The following is a 19220-nucleotide window of genomic DNA, read 5'->3' on the forward strand; positions in this document are numbered from 1 at the left end:
TGGAAAAGGCATGCAAAGGCAACACATGCCAACTCATTTCCAAATACTTTGACACACAGTGGTTAGTGATGAGCTTTAAATGTATATATTGTCAGAGGCTTGTAAATTTCTTCCTGACATGGCAGTGGCAGTGGTTTACAATGAATGAGTCAAAGAAATCGGCAAAGTGACTTCAACTCCCCGGCACAGAAAGAACAACACCGCAGTGGAGCATGGGAGCGAAGGAAAAGAAAAAAAAATGTTCGTGGTCCCTAGTGGTTGGCATGGCTTACAGCTCCAGGTTACTGGTGCAGAATCACAGGATCAAATCCAAAGGTTCATCATAAAACCATTTCAAAGGTCCGAGCCAAGGTGCGCGCTGATACTTGGCGAACGTTGCGTGTGGTTTAAATAGGCCGTCCCTTCCTCCTGCAGGCTGCATGAATAAGTGCCAGATTCTGGGGCAGTGTGGTTGCCAGGGGCCGGGGTGGTACCGGCGGCTACCTGCTCAAAAGAGCGAGAGAACACGGCGCTGGCCGTGCGTGTCAAGCTGGTGAGAGCTCCTGCTTTGGGCACAGACTGGCTCGAAGTGAGCGTGAGACGTTTGACGGACGTCTCCACGCTCTCGCTAGCCGCTCGACCGATGGGGAGCGGGCTGGATTCTTTGTCCTTGCTGCTGCGCCCGCCCAGACGGTACTTCTTTATGGCCTTTGCCCTTAGATTTAACGCGGTCACGCTGTTGCTGATGATGATGGTGGGTGGGTTTGTGTCAGGCGCCATCCCGCCTTCGTCCGCCTCCGAAATATCCATCAGCTCATCCGGGGAACCCAGATCCACTGCGTCTGTGGTGGTCACACAAAGGGAGACAAGCTTAGTTAACAGTCAATCTGCGGCCAATGGACAAAACCCATTTGCCATCCAGCCCATTACATTCAGTCCAAATCTTCTACATTAATGGGCCATGATACTGACTGGCCTGATTTGGTTAAAACTGAATAGTCATGGGCTGCAGGGAAAACGTATGACTGTCTTCCAGCAGGTGGCGCCATCACCACAGCCTGAGAGAGGATTGATTTCTCGCAACCTGCTGCCAAGACTTTTGTTTTGGATTCCCACCACCAACAAAATGTTTTCTAATGTGGTGTATCGGTGAGGGAGTGAAATGTCCCAAAAGAGGCAGGTGAGGAAAGTGTTGAGGGTGTGAGCCTAGGAAACATCACAAAGGGAAAGTGAAGAAGGCAAGACATTCAATTAGTCACTCAAAAAAAAAAAAACCACACACAAGTCCTTCTGCATCCTAAGCCGCTAATAATTTGTAGTGGAACAGAACAACAATGAAAAGCTGGGAAACAGAAATGCAGGTTACTGTATCCAATGCTCCGATTCATCAGTCATGAAAAGGTTTGTGCTAAATGAAGACCTGCATATCTTTGTCCCGCTTCTGTCTAATAAAAAGTGTCCAAGCGCAACCCAGGAGTGCTGTCGAGGGGGCACAACATTTGCATTTGATGTCATAGACAGTGAATAATATAAATCTGTGAGGAGAACTGTTTGCTTGCTTTGTCATGAGTTGAAGGAATGATAACGGCGGATTGTGAGGAAGTCTGAGCCACGGGGGACGGAGTGAGTCAAAAAGGTGAAAAAAAGGGTTGGTTAAAAAGCGGGAAGAATCATCAAGGGTTTTTTTCAGACCACGACGCACCCACTGACAGTTACCTAGGTTACCCCAGGATTGGGGCAAGGGGAAGGAAGAACTTAGTGCTGGCTCCTCCCTATGGAGGCCGACCCGGAACTCTCGTTTTCCAGCATTCGCCTCACAGACTTCTGCCTCCTGACCTCCTGCCCCCGCATGCTGGACTCATGACTTCGGGGTTCCGGGCTGACATCGGAGGCACCTCCCAAAGTTTCGCCGTCCGGGTAGGTGCGGCCGTCGGAGCGCGCTCGCAGGGATTCTCCGTTGGGCATTCGCTCGCTGCTCACGCCCGTCACACTGATATCGGGGATGGCCACGCCCCCCGGCGCGGCCTCACTGTCTACACTCACCTCCTGGGACTCTGCTGGTCGGGCACAGGAAGGTTTGCACAACACACAAACATCCATGTCATGCACACACATGAAAAATGGGCAATGTGTGCAGGCACACATGACCCAAAAGACACAAAACAGAATTAAAGCAATAACAGAAAGATCCAAATAAAATACAAAAAATATGATGAAAGTATATGCAACGGTTGAACATTTGGATGGAAATGTATGAATATCACAATGACAGAAACCATCCATCCAGAGGTTTCATCCTGGTTGCCCACACTCATCTGACATCTCACCGTGTCGTTTCCAGCGGTGGCCCCTGATAGAGAGCGACGTGACAGCATTCCGAGAGATCCTGGAAGCGGTGGGTGTGATCTCCACCTGGATGCTACGTGCACCCTCCTTGGTGTTGCTTTTCAGAGCCGCGCCCTGCTGCGTCGACTTGATGGCGTTGCCCACCTGATCAAATACGCACAATAGTCCCTTGCCATTCAAAATCATCAGAAAAGCATTATTGACAAGTCCAGCCAACATGTGACTCTAATACAAACAATCTACACGCTAATCCTATTTCTCCTAAGCGAAAGTGTAAATTCTTAGAGGCCACCGAGTATTTACACGTCCTTAAAAGGAACATGCAGCAGCAGAAGCAGCAGCACAATCCAAAAGGGCACAATCCCGGGACAATATGTCTTTTGTTCCAATGATGGAGGGAACGTCCACTTGCTGGCCACTTCATTCGGGTGTCATTCACTTCAAAGCTCTTTTTAGCTAAAAATCATGTCTTTTCACGATTGTGGAGGAATGCACCCTGACTGGTGTAGTAATACTGCAAGTTTAGGTTCAATCTGCTTCCCCCTACGAGGATTACAGCTAAACAGAGCAGAGTGCAAAGCATGTAAATAATCTAGCGGCATTACGCACAGTTTGCAGTCTGACACGCGGAGCGACACAATACAGCATAGTGTTCCGCGTATGATGCCAATATCCCGGCCAGCATGTGCGGCTTGCTTCACGTGTGCTCGCCCCCCCCCCACCCCCCCCCCCCACCCCCCCCCCCCCCGACCCCCGACATATACAACAATTACGATTTACGACCGGACTCACCAAGAGCGCTTCCGGGAACAACTCGAGCTGGGCCCGATACAGGACGTCATCCAAAGCTTTGGATCCGAGTTCCGCTTCTCCGTTACACCTATTGAATTTTGTAGAAGAAAGAGATTTCGACACAGGCAGTTTGTGACAGGTAAAGGCAATATGGTGACACATCTGAATAAATAAAAGAAAATGTAAACGGACAAGGGAATGTGCGCCAACATAAACAGAGCGTAAAATTGATCGTCTGTGTGTACACTCACAATGCGTAGTGTATCCCTGTGAGGAGCTGAACCAAGAACTCTGATGTAACCGTCATCCGTGTGCTAATACCTTTATAGCGCCGTATCTGTTGCCGCGGGTAACCGCATATACACACTCTGGAGAATAGGCCAGAACAATCTTCGTATCATTTTTCGCCGACTGCTTGGGGCAAAATCCTTAAAGCGACATAAAATAAAAATAAAAAAAGTGTACCGTATGATTCTGGCCAAATGTATCTTGTCTTTAGCTGGGTACGGTCCATGGGAAAGGAAACCATTTCTCACAGCACGGCCAGCGCAGGGAAAACTCTGGGAGCATGACTGAGACACATGCAAAAACACAAAATTGAAAAGATTTCATATGTAATCAAAGGCTAACTAGTTTGGAACAAAACGTCAGTAAATGCCAGACACAAAAAAGAGCAAGAAAACATCAAACATTTGAAATTTGGTGAAAAATCTCATCAGGTCCTACTCAAATTGAACCCTTCGAGAAAACAGGATGTTTACTTTAGCTACGCGTAGCAGGGCTTAAAAGCTTTCTTGTCGCTGTAAAACAGAATCGCCGATACCGCTTGACGCAGCCGAGCGATGTCTGAATTGAGTCAAAGTCAAACAGGCGGATGTCACACGACGCTCGGCTGCAGTGTTGCCATTGCTATCCAAACAAACCGTTGTTTATTGATTAGCAATGCTCAATCAATATGTCTGTAAAAGGACTCACCTTGCAGGTCATTGTGTTGCTGCAATTTGTAAAAATGGCCTAGAATGAGGCCCAAGGTGAAAATGAGCACTGAGCTCATCTTGTATTGAGGCCAAACAAACCTCATGACATCATCGCTGTGTGAATGTGTGTGTGTGTGTGTGTGTGTGTGTAAGCCCTCACCTTATTTACCGTCGGCCCAGCACTTGGTCCGGGGATTGTGTCAGGTGATTGCTGTTCAAAAACGAAACAAACACACACGCTGCTATGAGATGTTACGCACGTGCAAACGGAGTCAACACAACTCCAATTTGAGAAAGACCAGTTTTTCCAACACATTAGTCATAGTGTTTACAATGCAATAACCTCAACAACCGCCTCTTTTGTGATTCACTCCTCAAAACGGCAGCTTTTTTTTGGTGTGTGTGCGTAAGATGACGATCTGACCTAAAATCAAGGAAATAGGACACTCTTTTACTCTCTGACCAATACAATTCTTAATATGTATCACCATCACACCATGTTGTAAAGCTCTGGGCACACCCATGATACCAGGAAATAGGATCTTAATCTTTAGGGATTATTATGGCGGCAACTGATTTTATTGGCACACTGAAATGAAAATCCGGTCATAAAACTGATTGAGAAGTTATACAATGGCATCAAGGATGCACAACTGACAATAAATAGAAAAAAAAAATCCAATTTGATCACTCCACATGGATCTGAAAAAAAAAAAGTCAATGAATATACATGACACGGATATGAGCGTGACAGACGGAGAGGGAGTGAAGTGAGCTGAGGAGGGATGGTTTTAATTGCGTTCATTAAAAAGAGAACATGATGGAGACAGAGGGACCAATGTACCCGTTAACATTAGAAGAGACGAGGAAGTCGAAAACATCACAGCGGCGACTTCGCATCCACTTTGCCGATCAGAGATTTGATTTTCTGCAGTGATGAGAGCAGACTGAGAGACTCTCACATCCTCCATCAAAACATGTTTGTTTTTTTCCCCAAAGCCTCGAGTGTATTAGAGGCAAGCTTTTTAAGGCTCTATGGAAATATACATATACTGCAATATTATATATATTATGTATGAGGATGACATCTAAAGATGCCCCATAATAAGACAGCAAAGGCCAATTCCTTTCTTTGAACAAAACACAAGCATTTTCACAGGCCTTCTAATGTTGTCTTTACTAGATTGCCGAGAAGAAAAACATGCCCCCCTCTCCCGACTGCGGAGAGTGACGAAATAAACTGCTGCTCTTTGGTGGGCCCGTGGGATTCTTCTGAGACCCGCCACCGGTACTTGTGCATACAGAGCACCAGATGCACACACAGCAAATAAAGCTGATAATAGATGATCCTAGCCTAATACCTGCTAGGAGGAAAAGGGAGGATGGATTATGGGGAACACAAGGAACATGAGGGACAAGCAGGGAGCAAGAGTGAACCAATTACTCCAGGAGTTGCGAAAGCCTTTCATCCCCAAACTGTCACTACACACACACACACACACACACACACACACACACACACACACACACACACACACACACACACACACACACACACACACACACACACACACACACACACACACACACACACACACACACACACACACTAATACAGTATGTATGCAGTCCCATTATTTTTTTCTCTCTCCCCCAAGCCCTTGTCCTGCATACAAACTCAACGTCTGCACACACACATGGTCAGACGTCTTACTTTATCACACACACGACTCAGAGAACGCTCTTCAAACAAATGCACTGTTGATTAAATATTGAAGAGTGCCCGCTTGAGCTTAACTGAGCCAAGATACAATTTCTCTTATGTATTTCAACATCCACAGAAGAGAAAAAGGATAGAGAGAGCTGAAATCAGCAGGCCAGCAAAATATATATCAACACAAACGGTGTTGGTAAAGAATGAATCCATGATCCTCTGCTTCTCCTGTAAATAAAGCAAACCAAAATTGGGCATGTCAAGTATTGCATGTTCATATATGTCACATAATGTTAAATATTAGAACATAACATATATTCTAGAATATTCTAGCAGCAGCTTGAAATAAATATCATACCTTCCTGTAACTGCTCAATGTCGTCGGGTTCCTGTTTGTCGTGACTGCAAAAAAGGGAAAACGTTATTTCTCCAAAGAATCAACCAAATAAAGTTGATCAGAGCTTGTCGCGGGTGAGCGGCGCCGCCGTGTGGTCACATGAGCAAACTACATGTTAAGATAAAAAAGAATCGTGCCGCACTGCACTATAGTGCAATAAAATTAAGTAAAATAAAACAAATGTAACTTAAAATGTAAAACCTGAATACATGATAAAGGCTAACTAAACCCAAACGTTTAAAAGAACGGGACCTTTATTACAACTTTGCGGCTGTTAAAAGTTTTTTAAAAGGCGTTGTTTGTGTCGGTTTTTTAATGCGATTCCCGTTTTTGGGACACTGAGCTGCCGCAAAGTAGCTTTATGTGCTTAATAAAACAAGGAGTGGACTTTTTTAAAACATTTATCTTTAATATAATGTGTGTGTGTGTGTGCGTGCGAGATTAATATTTGTATTTTATATTGTCCCCAGGGTAACGTTTAGGATCCATCCGTTGCAAAGGGTGAGTGTTTTTTTTTTTGGACATGGATTTACCTTTGTTTGGACTTGCAAAGTTTCTTTGAACCATTGCAAAGAGTGAGGTTTTTGTGTATTTACAAAGGAACCTTTGGACTTTGAAGAAACCTCTATGAAGTTTCTTTTAAGTGCAATCAGGCATTTGGTGTAATGCATGATACTGAGTCTTTCCTGGATAGGCAGAAGAAAGCTCGAGAGATGGCGACCGCAGAAAACACTCAAGGTGCAAACAAGGAGCTCCAGCAGACCCGGATCCAGCAGGTCACTGTGGATGAGGTGGACGTGGACGGCAAATATGTCCTACTGCGCAATGAAGGAGATGAGGTCAGTGGATGTGTCACAGTGGAACATCGCACATCTTACGAAATTTGCACATTTTAGTTTAGTTTAGTTTATTGTTTAGCACCTATTATTATATCAATAACTGTGCAAGGAGGGAGACGAAGCCTAGGGCTTGTAAAGAGCTCCACTCCTTCTAACCCCCAATTCCAACCCTTAATGCTGAGTGCCAAGCAGGGAGGCAATGGGTCCCATTTTTACAGGTATGACCCGGCCAGGGTTTGAACCCACAACCTTCCAGTCTCAGGGCGGACACTCTAACCACTAGGCCACTGAGCTGGTTTTCCAGTAACAACTAACCTGTTGAGATCAATTTCAACTATTAGGATCAGAATTTGGGGAACTGGCAGGTGAAGCGCCAGGTTGGATCTTCTGCTCCCATCGCATTCAAGTTTCCCGCAGAGTTCATCCTGAAGGTCGGCCAGAGAGTCACGGTAATCAACCTTATCTGGAAGATCTCAGATACAAGGTGCTCAATATTTCAATGACCTTTACATGCTGATCAGATCTGGGCGGCTGGTGCTGGCGGAAACCACAATCCTCCCTCTGATCTAGTCTGGGAGACACAGGCCAACTGGGGAACCGGAGACCAGTTCCAGACTACCTTGATCAACACTAACGGAGAGGTGACACATCTTTCAAGCGACAAGAAGCAATATTTCTCTTTTGACGTCCGTTTTTCTTTCAGGAAATGGCGATAAGCAAAGCCACTCACACATATGAAAGATTATGATGGAAATTCCGTTTCCACCGTGGGACAGAGGAAACGGAATTTCGGTTTCTTTGTGTGTCTTGACATATGAAGGGATTGAGAATAAAGCAGACTTTGACTTTTGACATGGTCACATTGTAAAAAAATTGTATAACAATACAATTAAATGGGCATTTTCTAATGCAATCCTGACTGCTGGTCAATCATTTGAAAAGATTCAGAGTTTGTTGTTTCCGCAGCAGGTTGCTCACAGCACCTGCGGGGACAGCGAGGTACAGTTATGTGCGGCTCCTGCGGATTCTCCCCGAACAAGCCCAACAACGGCAGCTCCGTATCTACAGCTTCCCGCTCCTACCGTACTGGTGGCATCTCAGAGGGTTTGCCGCCTCATTCCTACGTGTTCAGTAGTAGTACACTTCGCGAGGTGAGACCATTCCAGACTGGAATCCGAACTGCATGATACTGAGTCTTTCCTGGATAGGCAGAAGCAAGCTCGAGCGATGGCGACCACAGAAAACACTCAAGCTGCAAACAAGGAGCTCCAGCAGACCCGGATCCAGCAGGTCACTGTGGATGAGGTGGACCTGGACGGCAAATATATCCGACTCCGCAATGAAGGAGATGAGGTCAGTGGATGTGTCACAGTGGAACATCGCACATCTTACGAAATTTGCACATTTTCCAGTAACAACTAACCTGTTGAGATCAATTTCAACTATTAGGATCAGAATTTGGGGAACTGGCAGGTAAAGCGCCAGGTTGGATCTTCTGCTCCCATCGCATTCAAGTTTCCCGCAGAGTTCATCCTGAAGCCCGGCCAGAGAGTCACGGTAATCAATCTTATCTGGAAGATCTCAGATACAAGGTGCTCAATATTTCAATGACCTTTACATGCTGATCAGATCTGGGCGGCTGGCGCTGGCGGAAACCACAATCCTCCCTCTGATCTAGTCTGGGAGACACAGGCCAACTGGGGAACCGGAGACCAGTTCCAGACTACCTTGATCAACACTAACGGAGAGGTGACACATCTTTCAAGCGACAAGAAGCAATAATTCTCTTTTGACGTCCGTTTTTCTTCCAGGAAAAGGCGATCAGCAAAGCCAGTCACACATTTGGGAGATGATGATGGAAATTCCGTTTCCACCGTGGGATAGAGGAAACAGAATTTCGGTTTCTTTGTGTGTCTTGACATATGAAGGGATTGACAATAAAGCAGACTTTGACTTTTGACATGGTAACATTATAAAAATATTGTATAACAATACAATTAAATGGGCATATTCTAACGCAATCATGACTGCTGGTCAATCATTTGAAAAGATTCAGAGTTTGTTGTTTCTGCAGCAGGTTGCTCACAGCACCTGCGGGGACAGCGAGGTACAGTTATGTGCGGCTCCTGCGGATTCTCCCCGAACAAGCCCAACAACGGCAGCTCCATATCTACCCGCTCCTACCGTACTGGTGGCATCTCAGAGGGTTTGCTGCCTCATTCCTACGTGTTCAGTAGTAGTACACCTCGCGAGGTGAGACCATTCCAGACTGGAATCCGAACTGAGACCTGTCCAATAATCTGAGGCCCTGGATCTTTTGGTCTTCATTTTCCATGCCAATCAATTTACCGTTTTTTTCCATGTATAATGCGCAAAATTTAACTAATTTATTGTCCTAAAATCTGGGGTGCGCATGGATACAATTTCTTTTTAATTTTTTAATTTTTTTTTTCTTTGAAGAAAATCATGGTACAACAATTTTTGAAGAAAATCTTGTCACGGATGGAGTGTGGAAAGGAGCAGGGCGACCAAATGCAACTTGGACCAGGGTTCATTGGAGGAACTCAAAACACAGACTTAGTAAACTAACATACCGTTTTTTTCCGTGTATAGTGTGCAAAATGTAACTAATTTATTGTCCTAAAATCTGGGGTGCGCATTATACATGGGTACAATTTTTTTTAATTTCTTTTTTTTTTTTGTTATTTTTTTTTTCTTTGAAGAAAATAATGGTACAACAATTTTTGAAGAAAATCTTGTCACGGATGGAGTGTGGAAAGGAGCAGGGCGACCAAGTGCAGCTTGGACCAGGGTTCATTGGAGGTACTCAAAACACAGACTTGGTAAACTAACATAACTCTCTAACAAAACCAACAACAGGACTGACCGACAAAGACATGGAACAAAAAGACAGGGTGACATTACCAAAGACAGGAACAGAAACCGGTGTTATTGTCAAATATTGTTTGTTTTTTAATCTCCAGCGCGGACTGGACGTCCTACGGAGGAAGTATCACTGCGCATGCGCACTATGGATGCACAATGCGAATAGTCCTCTTCTTGACTGACAATGAATGTGATACTTTAATACACATATGTCAGAGTCAAGGCCCGCGGGCCACATCCGGCCCGCGGGAAGGTTTTTTACGGCCCCTGGGATGATCTTGATTTATTATTAGAACCGGCCCGCAGACCGCAGCAAGCCGGCAGCCCGCAGATCTTTTACACGCACCAATACTACATTTCCCACAATGCAATGGTGACGCACCGAGCAGTAGGCTGCTTCATTTCAATATTTATTGGCACAGCAGTCGTCAGCATCACAGTAAAATTAACTTTCAGATACCCATCAAAAATGGCAAAACGGAAGGTGGACACTGAGAACCGGGGGTTTCAAACAAGGTGGGAGTCGGAGTATATGTTCACGGAGGTAGCTGGAAAACCTGTGTGTCTTCTGTGTGGAGAAAGTGTGGCGGTACTGAAAGAGTATAATCTGAGACGACATTATGAAACGAAACACGCAGACAAAAACAAGAATATGGACATGGAACAAAGGCTACAAAAGGCAGAGGAATTAAAACGACGCCTCAAATCTCGACAGGCTCTGTTCAAAAAAGCCAAATCACAAGGCCAGGCTGCTGTCAAGGCCAGTTTTATTTTGGCAGAAGAGATCGCTAAATCAGCACGGCCATTTACGGAGGGGGATTTCATCAAAAACTGCATGATTAAAGTTTGTGACGAAGTTTGCCCAGAAAAAAGGCAACTCTTCTTAAATGTGAGTCTGAGCAGAAACACCATTGCCGAGAGAGTAGACCAGTTGTCCATCAATCTAAAAGAGCAGCTTGTGAAAAAGGGAAAAGATTTCATTGCATATTCCTTGGCCGTGGATGAGAGCACCGACATTTCTGACATTGCCCAGTTGTCAATTTTCATCCGCGGAGTGGACTCCAGCCTAAGCGTGACCGAGGAGTTTTTGGCTTTACGTCCTATGCATGGCACAACTACGGGGCATGATTTGTATGAAGAGGTGTCAAGATGTGTAAATGAGATGGAGCTGCCTTGGGAAAAACTCGTGGGTTTGACAACCGACGGAGCACCTGCGATGTGTGGACACAGGAGCGGACTGGTGGCGAAGATACGGGAAAAGATGCAAGAGGAAAACGCGACAGGTGAGCTGACAGCTTATCATTGTATCATACACCAGGAAGCGTTGTGCGGTAAAGCCTTGAAAATGGAGCATGTAATGAGCATCATCACGCGCACAGTTAACTTTATCAGAGCCAAAGGTTTGAATCACCGCCAGTTCAAGGCATTTCTGACGGAGTTAGAAACGGAGCATGGTGATTTGCCTTATCACACAGAGGTGCGATGGCTAAGCCAGGGAAAGGTGCTTCAAAGATGTTTCGAGCTTCGTGAGGAGATTTGTCTGTTCTTGGACAGCAAAGGGAAAGACACAACACAACTCCGAGACGAAATGTTTCTGTGTGAAATGGCTTTTCTGTGTGACATTACGAGTCATCTGAATGCAATGAACTTGCAGCTGCAGGGTCGGGATCGTGTCATCTCTGATATGTACAGTACAGTGAAGGCATTTAAAACCAAAGTGACTCTGTGGGAGACGCAGATGCGGAAAGAAAATTTGAGCCACTTTCCCAGCTGCCAGACCATGAAAGAGAAGCTCTCTACCAGTGCGTTCCCGAGCGCACAGTTGGCTGATAAAATAGGTATGCTTGCCGCTGACTTTCGACGCCGATTTGCTGACTTTGAAGCACAAAAAAGCAGGTTGGAACTGCTCGGTAACCCATTTGCTGTTGACGTGGAAAGCTCACCACCAAACCTCCAAATGGAGTTGATTGACCTCCAATGCAATGATGCACTGAGGGCAAAATATGCGGCAGTGGGTGCTGCGGAGTTCGCCCGTTTCCTCCCCGACACAATGCCCCAGCTGCGCATCTAGGCTGCTCAAACGTTGTCTATGTTTGGCAGCACATACCTGTGTGAACAACTGTTTTCTTTGATGAACCTGAACAAAACATCACACAGAAGTCGACTTACTGCTGAACACCTCCACTCAATTCTGAGGATTTCCTCAGCTCAGAGCCTTACCCCGAACATTGATGAACTTGTGGAAAAGATGGGACACCACCAAGTATCACCCTCAACCTCAAACAAGTGAACATTACTGTGCAATCACATATTTAGAGTTTTTACTCAGTTCAAGTTTAAAAGTTAAAGTTTAATATTTGTTTTCACTGCATGTTACTTCTCCTTAAACAAAGTGTTGTTTTTGATTAATAGATTTTTGCACTTTATTTGATTGTATTTCAATCCAATTATATTTTAAAAATATTTCAGTTGAGTGGATGATAGAAAATTGCTATTATTGTTTTTTTCTTTGAAGTAAATTTAGCCCACTTTTGCTAAAATAGAAAATATAGGCTACTGATGGTGCCTTGAATACCGGTTTCTTTCATTTAATGTTCATGTTATGGGGATTTTTATATAAAGGAAATTTGTCTTTTGTGTCTGTTGAAAATTAAAGATTACTGACAGAGCCATAAGAAAATATTGCTTTATTTATCTGATCATATTGGAATATATTTGTTAGGTTTTCAGTAGGTTCAATTAGGTTCACTAGACTATATGCGTCATTTAAAAATTTTTCAATGAACATTCGAACAGTCCGGCCCTCGGCTTGTAGCTAATGTTTTTTATTTGGCCCTCCGTCCATTTGACTTTGACACCCCTGCTTTAATACAATGAGCAAATAACAATGCGTATTACAGGGAATATTTTATTTCACAACACTTTGCCTTGTTCCTTTCGTCTCTGCTGTTCACTTCAAACACGCTCCATACGAACGCAATGCTCTCGTATCAGACGCTTGCTCGATCACCTGCTCGTTTGCTGCCCCACGGGGGTTGCGGCCGTGCTGGAACCTATCCCAGCCGTCATCGGGCAGTGGGCGGCGGACACCCTGAACCGGATGCCAGCCAATCGCAGGGCACACAGAGACAAACAACCATTTGCACTCGCACTCACACCTAGGGACAATTTGGAGTCTTCAATCGGCCTACCAAGCATGTTTTGGGGATGTGGGAGGAAACCGGAGTGCCCGGAGAAAACCCACGCGGGCCCGTGAAGAACATGCAAACGCCACACAGGGAGGGCCAGAGGTGGAATCGAACTTGCACCCACCTAACTGTGAGGCGGACGTGCTACCCAGTGCCCCACCAAGCCGCCCTTAGGATCCATCCGTTGCAAAGTTTCTTTGAACCATTGCAAAGAGTGAGGGTTTTTTTTTTATGTGTATTTACAAAGGAACCTTTGGACTTTGAAGAAACCTCTATGAAGTTTCTTTGATAAGTGCAATCAGGCATTGGTGTAATGCATGATACTGAGTCTTTCCTGGAACAGCAGAAGCAAGCTCGAGAGATGGCGACCCCAGAAAACACTCCTCAAGATGCAAACATTGACCTCTCCCCCAACCGCATCACACGTCTCCAGGAGATGGAAGAACTCCGCAAGCTCAACGACCTTCTGGTCGTTTACGTCGACAACGCCCGTTCCCGGGAAGTGGAGAACGCCGGCTTGCGTTTGCGCATCACTGAATCCGAAACAGAGGTGTCCCGGCAGCTGACTGGCCTGAAGGCCGTTTACGAGACGGAGCTGGCGAAAGCCCGTGCGTCTCTGGACTCGGAGGCCACAGAGCGTGCACGTCTGCAGCCGGAGTTGACCAAGCTGAGGATGGAATTCGACGAGCTGAAAGAAAGGTGAGGCCCGGCCATTTTATCAAAAATATGCCAACAACAAAATGGATACTGGATATTAGTGCTGACATAATTGCTTTGCTGCTGGGGCCACACCCCAAGGAAAATCCTCCTCGTGACTAATTGCAGCTCAATTGGACTTTCAGTTAACCATCCCATAGTCGCACATCAATATAAATAGCACATTTGACTGCGTCGAGGGTTTAATACTGTTTTTGTTTCCTGCACTGTTTACATACTTTATCACTGCTACACTTTATACTTATCTTAGTTCATATTTATGTGTACATCTGTCATCTCAGGAACACGAAGAAAGAATCCGATCTGGCAGGAGCGCTGCAGAGGCTCAAAGATTTGGAAGCCTCGCTGAACTCCAAGAACGCGTCTTTGGCGACAGCGTTAGGAAAAAACCGTCGCCTTGAAGCCTTGGTGAACTCCAGGGTCGGGTCTTTGTCGACAGCGTTAGGAGAAAAGCGTCGCCTTAAAGCCTTGCTGAACTCCAAGGGCGCGTCTTTGATGAGAGCGTTAGAAGGAAAGCGTCGCCTTGAGACAGAAAACCGAGATCTGGCGACGCAGGTTGCCGAGGTGAATCAAATCACGATTAAATTACCGTGATGATTGTGTTAAAGTTGTTGCCACGTTTAGCTCGAGACCAGGTTGGCCAATGGCCGAAAGGGGATGATGGATGAGGCTCTCAGGAGGGTGGAAGGAGAGAGTCGCATTAATACCCTCAAAGAGGAGCTGGAGATTCAAAAGAAGCTGCATTCCGAGGTCGGACACAATTATCATCACTTTCGCTTATTTAATTAATGAAAATAAAGCTGAGTCATTCTCACGTCTCACGTAGGAGTTGCGCGAGGTCAAACGCCGGCACGAGTCTCGCATGGTGGAGTTGGAAAACGCCCGCCAGGAAGATTATGAACCCAAACGGGCCGACGCCTTGATGGAGATGCGAAGCCAGCATGAACTTCAGATTAAACTCTACAAAGAGGAGATTGAGAAGACTTACAAGTCCAGGGTAAATTGCTGGAAAATATCGCCTGAACTCTTTTTTACCTTCTACTATGCCTGTCGGGTTCAGCTGGAAGGCGCTCGCCAGTCACCGATTTCACCATTTATCATTTGGACCTTAGAATCTGTATCAGCTGCAAAAGTTTAAAAAGTCTGTGTTGACACTAGCTTGCAGCCCGTGATGCAAACGTGAAAGATCTGGAGGAGGCTCTGTCTACAGAGAGGGAGCGGATGCAGCAGCAACTGGATGAGTATCAGGAGCTAATGGATGTCAAGCTAGCGCTGGATATGGAGATAAGTGCCTACAGGAAGGTGCTTGAAAGCGGGCAGGAGAGGTGTGTGTGGCTTACAAACCTACCACAACTTTTCCTGTCATAGCAATTCATGTCTCCACGTTTGTCCGCAGGACACGCTTTTCCCAGAGTCTACCGTCGACAAGCATGTCAGGAAGTCGCTCCTCGACCACGTCGGCCAGCGGGAAAAGGAAGCGTCCCGACACTGACAGCGAGGCTTCGAGCTTCGCCGGAAGCACTGTGATGCATTTGGAGAACCCACGGCACCCCTATGGTAGCAGGCAGGTCATCGTGGATTACGTGGACCGGGCTGGCAAATATGTCCGACTCTGCAATAAAGGACATGAGGTCAGTGGATGTGTCACAGTGCAACATCGCACATCTTACGAAATGTGCACATTTTCCAGTAACGACTAACCTGTTGAGATCAACTTCAACTATTAGGATCAGAATTTGGGGAACTGTCAGGTGAAGCACCAGGTTGGATCTTCTCCTCCCATCGTATTCAAGTTTCCCGCAGAGTTCATCCTGAAGGCCGGCCGGAGTGTCACGGTAATCAATCTTATCTGGAAGATCTCAGATACAAAGTGCTCAATATTTCAATGACCTTTACATGCTGATCAGATCTGGGCGGCTGGTGGTGGCGGAAACCACAATCCTCCCTCTGATCTAGTCTGGGAGACACAGGCCAACTGGGGAACCGGAGACAATGTCCAAACTACCTTGCTCAACGCTGAGGTGACACATCTTTCAAGCGACAAGAAGCAATATTTCTCTTTTGACGTCCGTTTATCTTCTAGGAAACCCACTGCCACCTATTTCCAAGATGATGATGGAAATTCCGTTTCCACCGTGGGATAGAAGAAACAGAATTTCGGTTTCTTTGTGTGTCTTGACATATGAAGGGATTGAGAATAAAGCAGACTTTGACTTTTGACATGGTCACATTGTAAAAATATTGTATAACAATACAATTAAATGGGCATTTTGTAATGCAATCCTGACTGCTGGTCAATCATTTGAAAAGATTCAGAGTTTGTTGTTTCCGCAGCCGGTTGCTCACAGCACCTGCGGGGACAGCGAGGTACAGTTATGTGCGGCTCCTGCGGATTCTCCCCGAACAAGCCCAACAACGGCAGCTCCGTATCTACGGCTTCCCGCTCCTACCGTACTGGTGGCATCTCAGAGGGTTTGCTGCCTCATTCCTACGTGTTCAGTAGTAGTACACCTCGCGAGGTGAGACCATTCCAGACTGGAATCCGAACTGAGACCTGTCCAATAATGTGAGGCCCTGGATCGTTTGGTCTTCATTTTCCATGCCAATCAATTTATATATTTAGTCAACTCTTATATATATAATTTTTTACGACATGCTTATGGTTAGTCACCAGGCAATAAAATATGAACTATAGTTTCACATTGAATTTCAAAAAATTACTTTTTATATAAGGTAGTTTAGTGACTTCTTTCCACAGCTTTTTTTTAATAAAATCTGCTCCGACCTGTTGTGAAATTTTCTTGGATTGAAATAAAGTTGTTCTTCTTTAAAAATGATTGAATTCGTCTTTTTTTGGTCTTATATAAATAATGCATTGATTTAAATTTCTCCCAACTCTCAAAAACGGAACTGCAGACTTTTATATTGAAATTTGAACCACTGTAGCTAGCTAGTTTTACTTTGAAACGTAAGTACTGTTTTTGTTCCGGGTCCCCATACCCGGAAGTAGGTCATTTCCACGGAAGCCCGACAGACTCTTTGCGTGTTGTTTTTTGTAAGTTGTGTTATTGCATGGCATTTAACCAAACTTTGCCCAGCGCATTGATGAGGAGCTCTTCAGTGAGTACGGCTTAAGTGTGGACCAGCTGATGGAGCTCGCAGGGCTCAGTTGTGCTACCGCCATCACAAGGGTGAACCACAGTGTCCGTCCAGAATGATCATAATGTGAATCTCAGCATCTCACGTTTTCCATTGAAGGCATATCCACTGAGTTTCTTGGTCAAGCCCAAACCCACAGTGCTGGTTATATGTGGACCCGGCAACAATGGAGGAGACGGCCTGGTCTGTGCCAGACATCTTAAGCTATTTGTAAGTGTCGCCGTGTTTGATTTTTGAGGAAGCCATCTTTACAACCATCGAGGAAGTTTCCTTAATGACTTCTCCATCTTCTCTCAGGGTTACGAACCCTCCATCCTGTATCCAAAGAGGCCCAACTGTTTTGGGGTCTGACCACCCAGTGCCAGAAAATGGAGATCCCATTTCTTACAGAGATGCCCGAGGTTTGTTGTAACAGTCGAAATGGACTGTGTTTAAACGTGACCTTTTTAATTATTTTGTTAGGCTCCTGTGATTGACGAGGCCTTCAACCTGGTGATCGATGCCATCTTCGGCTTCAGTTTTAAGGGGGCGGTGCGAGAGCCTTTTGGTTCCATCATCGATGTCCTGAAGGAGACCACTGTGCCCATTGCTAGCATCGACATCCCTTCAGGTTCCTTCATCTTTACGTAGCATTTTGCTCATCCACACTGCTTCCAAGTGTGTTTACGTGACCCTTGGATTTATTTTCCAGGTTGGGATGTGGAGCGTCGACGGATTGCACCCCGACACGCTCATCTCACTCACCGCTCCTAAAAACTCTGCCACCCTTTTCAAGGGACGCCATCACTTCCTGGGAGGCCGCTTTGTGCCACCAGCTTTGGAGAGGAAGTACTAGCTCAATCTGCCCCGCTACCCTGAAACTGACTGTGTGTTAAAATGATAAGATTTGGTTCCTGAAATGGTTCCTAACATGCTTTAACCGTTTTAGAATGCAATAAAGAAAATACTTCATGAAAAGACTCAGCCACAGAAAACTACTAAATCATGACTTGGCTCCACATTCTGTGTAATTACATTCTGCTGTATGCACACTGGCTCCGTTTTGCTCCTCTTATTTATTGTGTTATTTGTTTATTTATTATTTATTCATCACTCTTATTATTTATTGTTTGTGCCTTCTTGTTTTTATATTGTGTCGTTTACTTGTATGTCAGAGTCGTGTACTATGTTTCGTCAACATGGGATAGAGGAAAGGTTATTTCGGTTTCTTTGTGTGTCTTGACATGTGAAGAGATTGACAATAAAGCAGACTTTGACTTTGATGGACTTCAGCTCCAAAAGAATAAATTGGTGAAGCAACACATGTAGATAAATAACAATACTCCTAGGCAAATATTCTTTATCCTCTATGAGGAGTGACACAAATAGACAGGATTGACATATAACACAAGTTTCCAATGAGCTAAATGAGAACGTTCTGTGACAATCAAAACTATCCAGACTTCCTTTTGGGTATTTTTCATTGATGATGAAAGGCTAGAATGAGGAACAGTCACATTGAGATTCTATTGAGTCAAATCAGCCCGGTAAAGCATGATGAAACAATAATGTGACACTAGATTTCGTTGGAAGTAGAGGAGGAATCTGAAAGTAATGACGACAGGAAAAGGGAAGTCTGGCCTGATGTGCAACGCTACACAGATAACATGTTAGCAAAATTAGTATGACGTGATATATTCTCACGCACTGTGTGATATTCAATACATGTGTGAATATTCTCAAACATTTGAGCACCTCCAAAAAATATTTCAGAAGTGCGTATTAAACAGGTCAGTCTCCAAAAACTAGGTCCTTCATCTGGTCCTTAAAGTAGCTTCTAATGTATGACTCACATTACAGTCGAGAAAATGTGGCTATTATTCTTTTTAAATGAGTGATTAAACTCTGAGAGGAAGATTGGAACTAATTACAATGAAGGTTGTCTCATGGTTTTCCATTTCATTATTTTGTATTGAGAAATAAACATTTACAGCGATATAAGGTAAATCAAATGTATTTAAATTTATTTTTAAAAGCAGATTAAATGTAAAAATTTGATGAAATATAAATATTCAAAAGTACTTTTAGAAATATTAACTAAAATTGAATATCTGATTCATTGATGTTATGTACAACTGATGAGAACTAAAGTTCGGGGGGACCCAAAAAAAAGAGTGTAATATCGGTTTCATCAGTATATAATTGAGACCGGAAGGTATTCGGAAATCCCTGCGGTCAGTAGAATAT

At 44.8% G+C, this 19220-nt stretch overlaps 3 protein-coding genes across 3 annotated transcripts; 2 read left to right on the top strand and 1 right to left on the bottom strand.

The window, feature by feature from the left end:
* Positions 1-731: 731 nt before the first annotated feature.
* LOC133144174 (hyccin-like) lies at positions 732-6204 on the bottom strand. The gene is made up of 8 exons (XM_061266673.1): positions 6167-6204; positions 4255-4305; positions 3583-3689; positions 3369-3485; positions 3118-3205; positions 2307-2469; positions 1696-2036; positions 732-821 (listed from the first exon to the last, which is right to left on the bottom strand). The coding sequence occupies exons 4-7, from the start codon at positions 3422-3424 to the stop codon at positions 1735-1737; spliced, it is 609 nt and encodes a 202-aa protein (XP_061122657.1). The 5' UTR covers positions 3425-3485; positions 3583-3689; positions 4255-4305; positions 6167-6204; the 3' UTR covers positions 732-821; positions 1696-1734.
* A 7103-nt stretch (positions 6205-13307) lies between these two features.
* On the top strand, positions 13308-15948 carry LOC133144944 (lamin-A-like). Its single transcript, XM_061268000.1, is given in 9 exon segments — positions 13308-13817; positions 14117-14273; positions 14460-14585; positions 14662-14912; positions 14969-15160; positions 15232-15466; positions 15563-15670; positions 15743-15856; positions 15919-15948. Coding segments are annotated over 9 exon segments (1599 nt in total). The 5' UTR covers positions 13308-13431.
* An 872-nt stretch (positions 15949-16820) lies between these two features.
* Positions 16821-18260, top strand: LOC133144586 (NAD(P)H-hydrate epimerase-like). The gene is given in 7 exon segments (XM_061267403.1): positions 16821-17026; positions 17094-17204; positions 17292-17328; positions 17331-17395; positions 17457-17604; positions 17686-17701; positions 17703-18260. Coding segments are annotated over 7 exon segments (591 nt in total). The 5' UTR covers positions 16821-16984; the 3' UTR covers positions 17875-18260.
* The last annotated feature ends 960 nt before the right edge of the window (positions 18261-19220 follow it).

The sequence above is a fragment of the Syngnathus typhle genome, linkage group LG20, assembly GCF_033458585.1.
Source record: "Syngnathus typhle isolate RoL2023-S1 ecotype Sweden linkage group LG20, RoL_Styp_1.0, whole genome shotgun sequence".
Taxonomy (NCBI): domain Eukaryota; kingdom Metazoa; phylum Chordata; class Actinopteri; order Syngnathiformes; family Syngnathidae; genus Syngnathus; species Syngnathus typhle.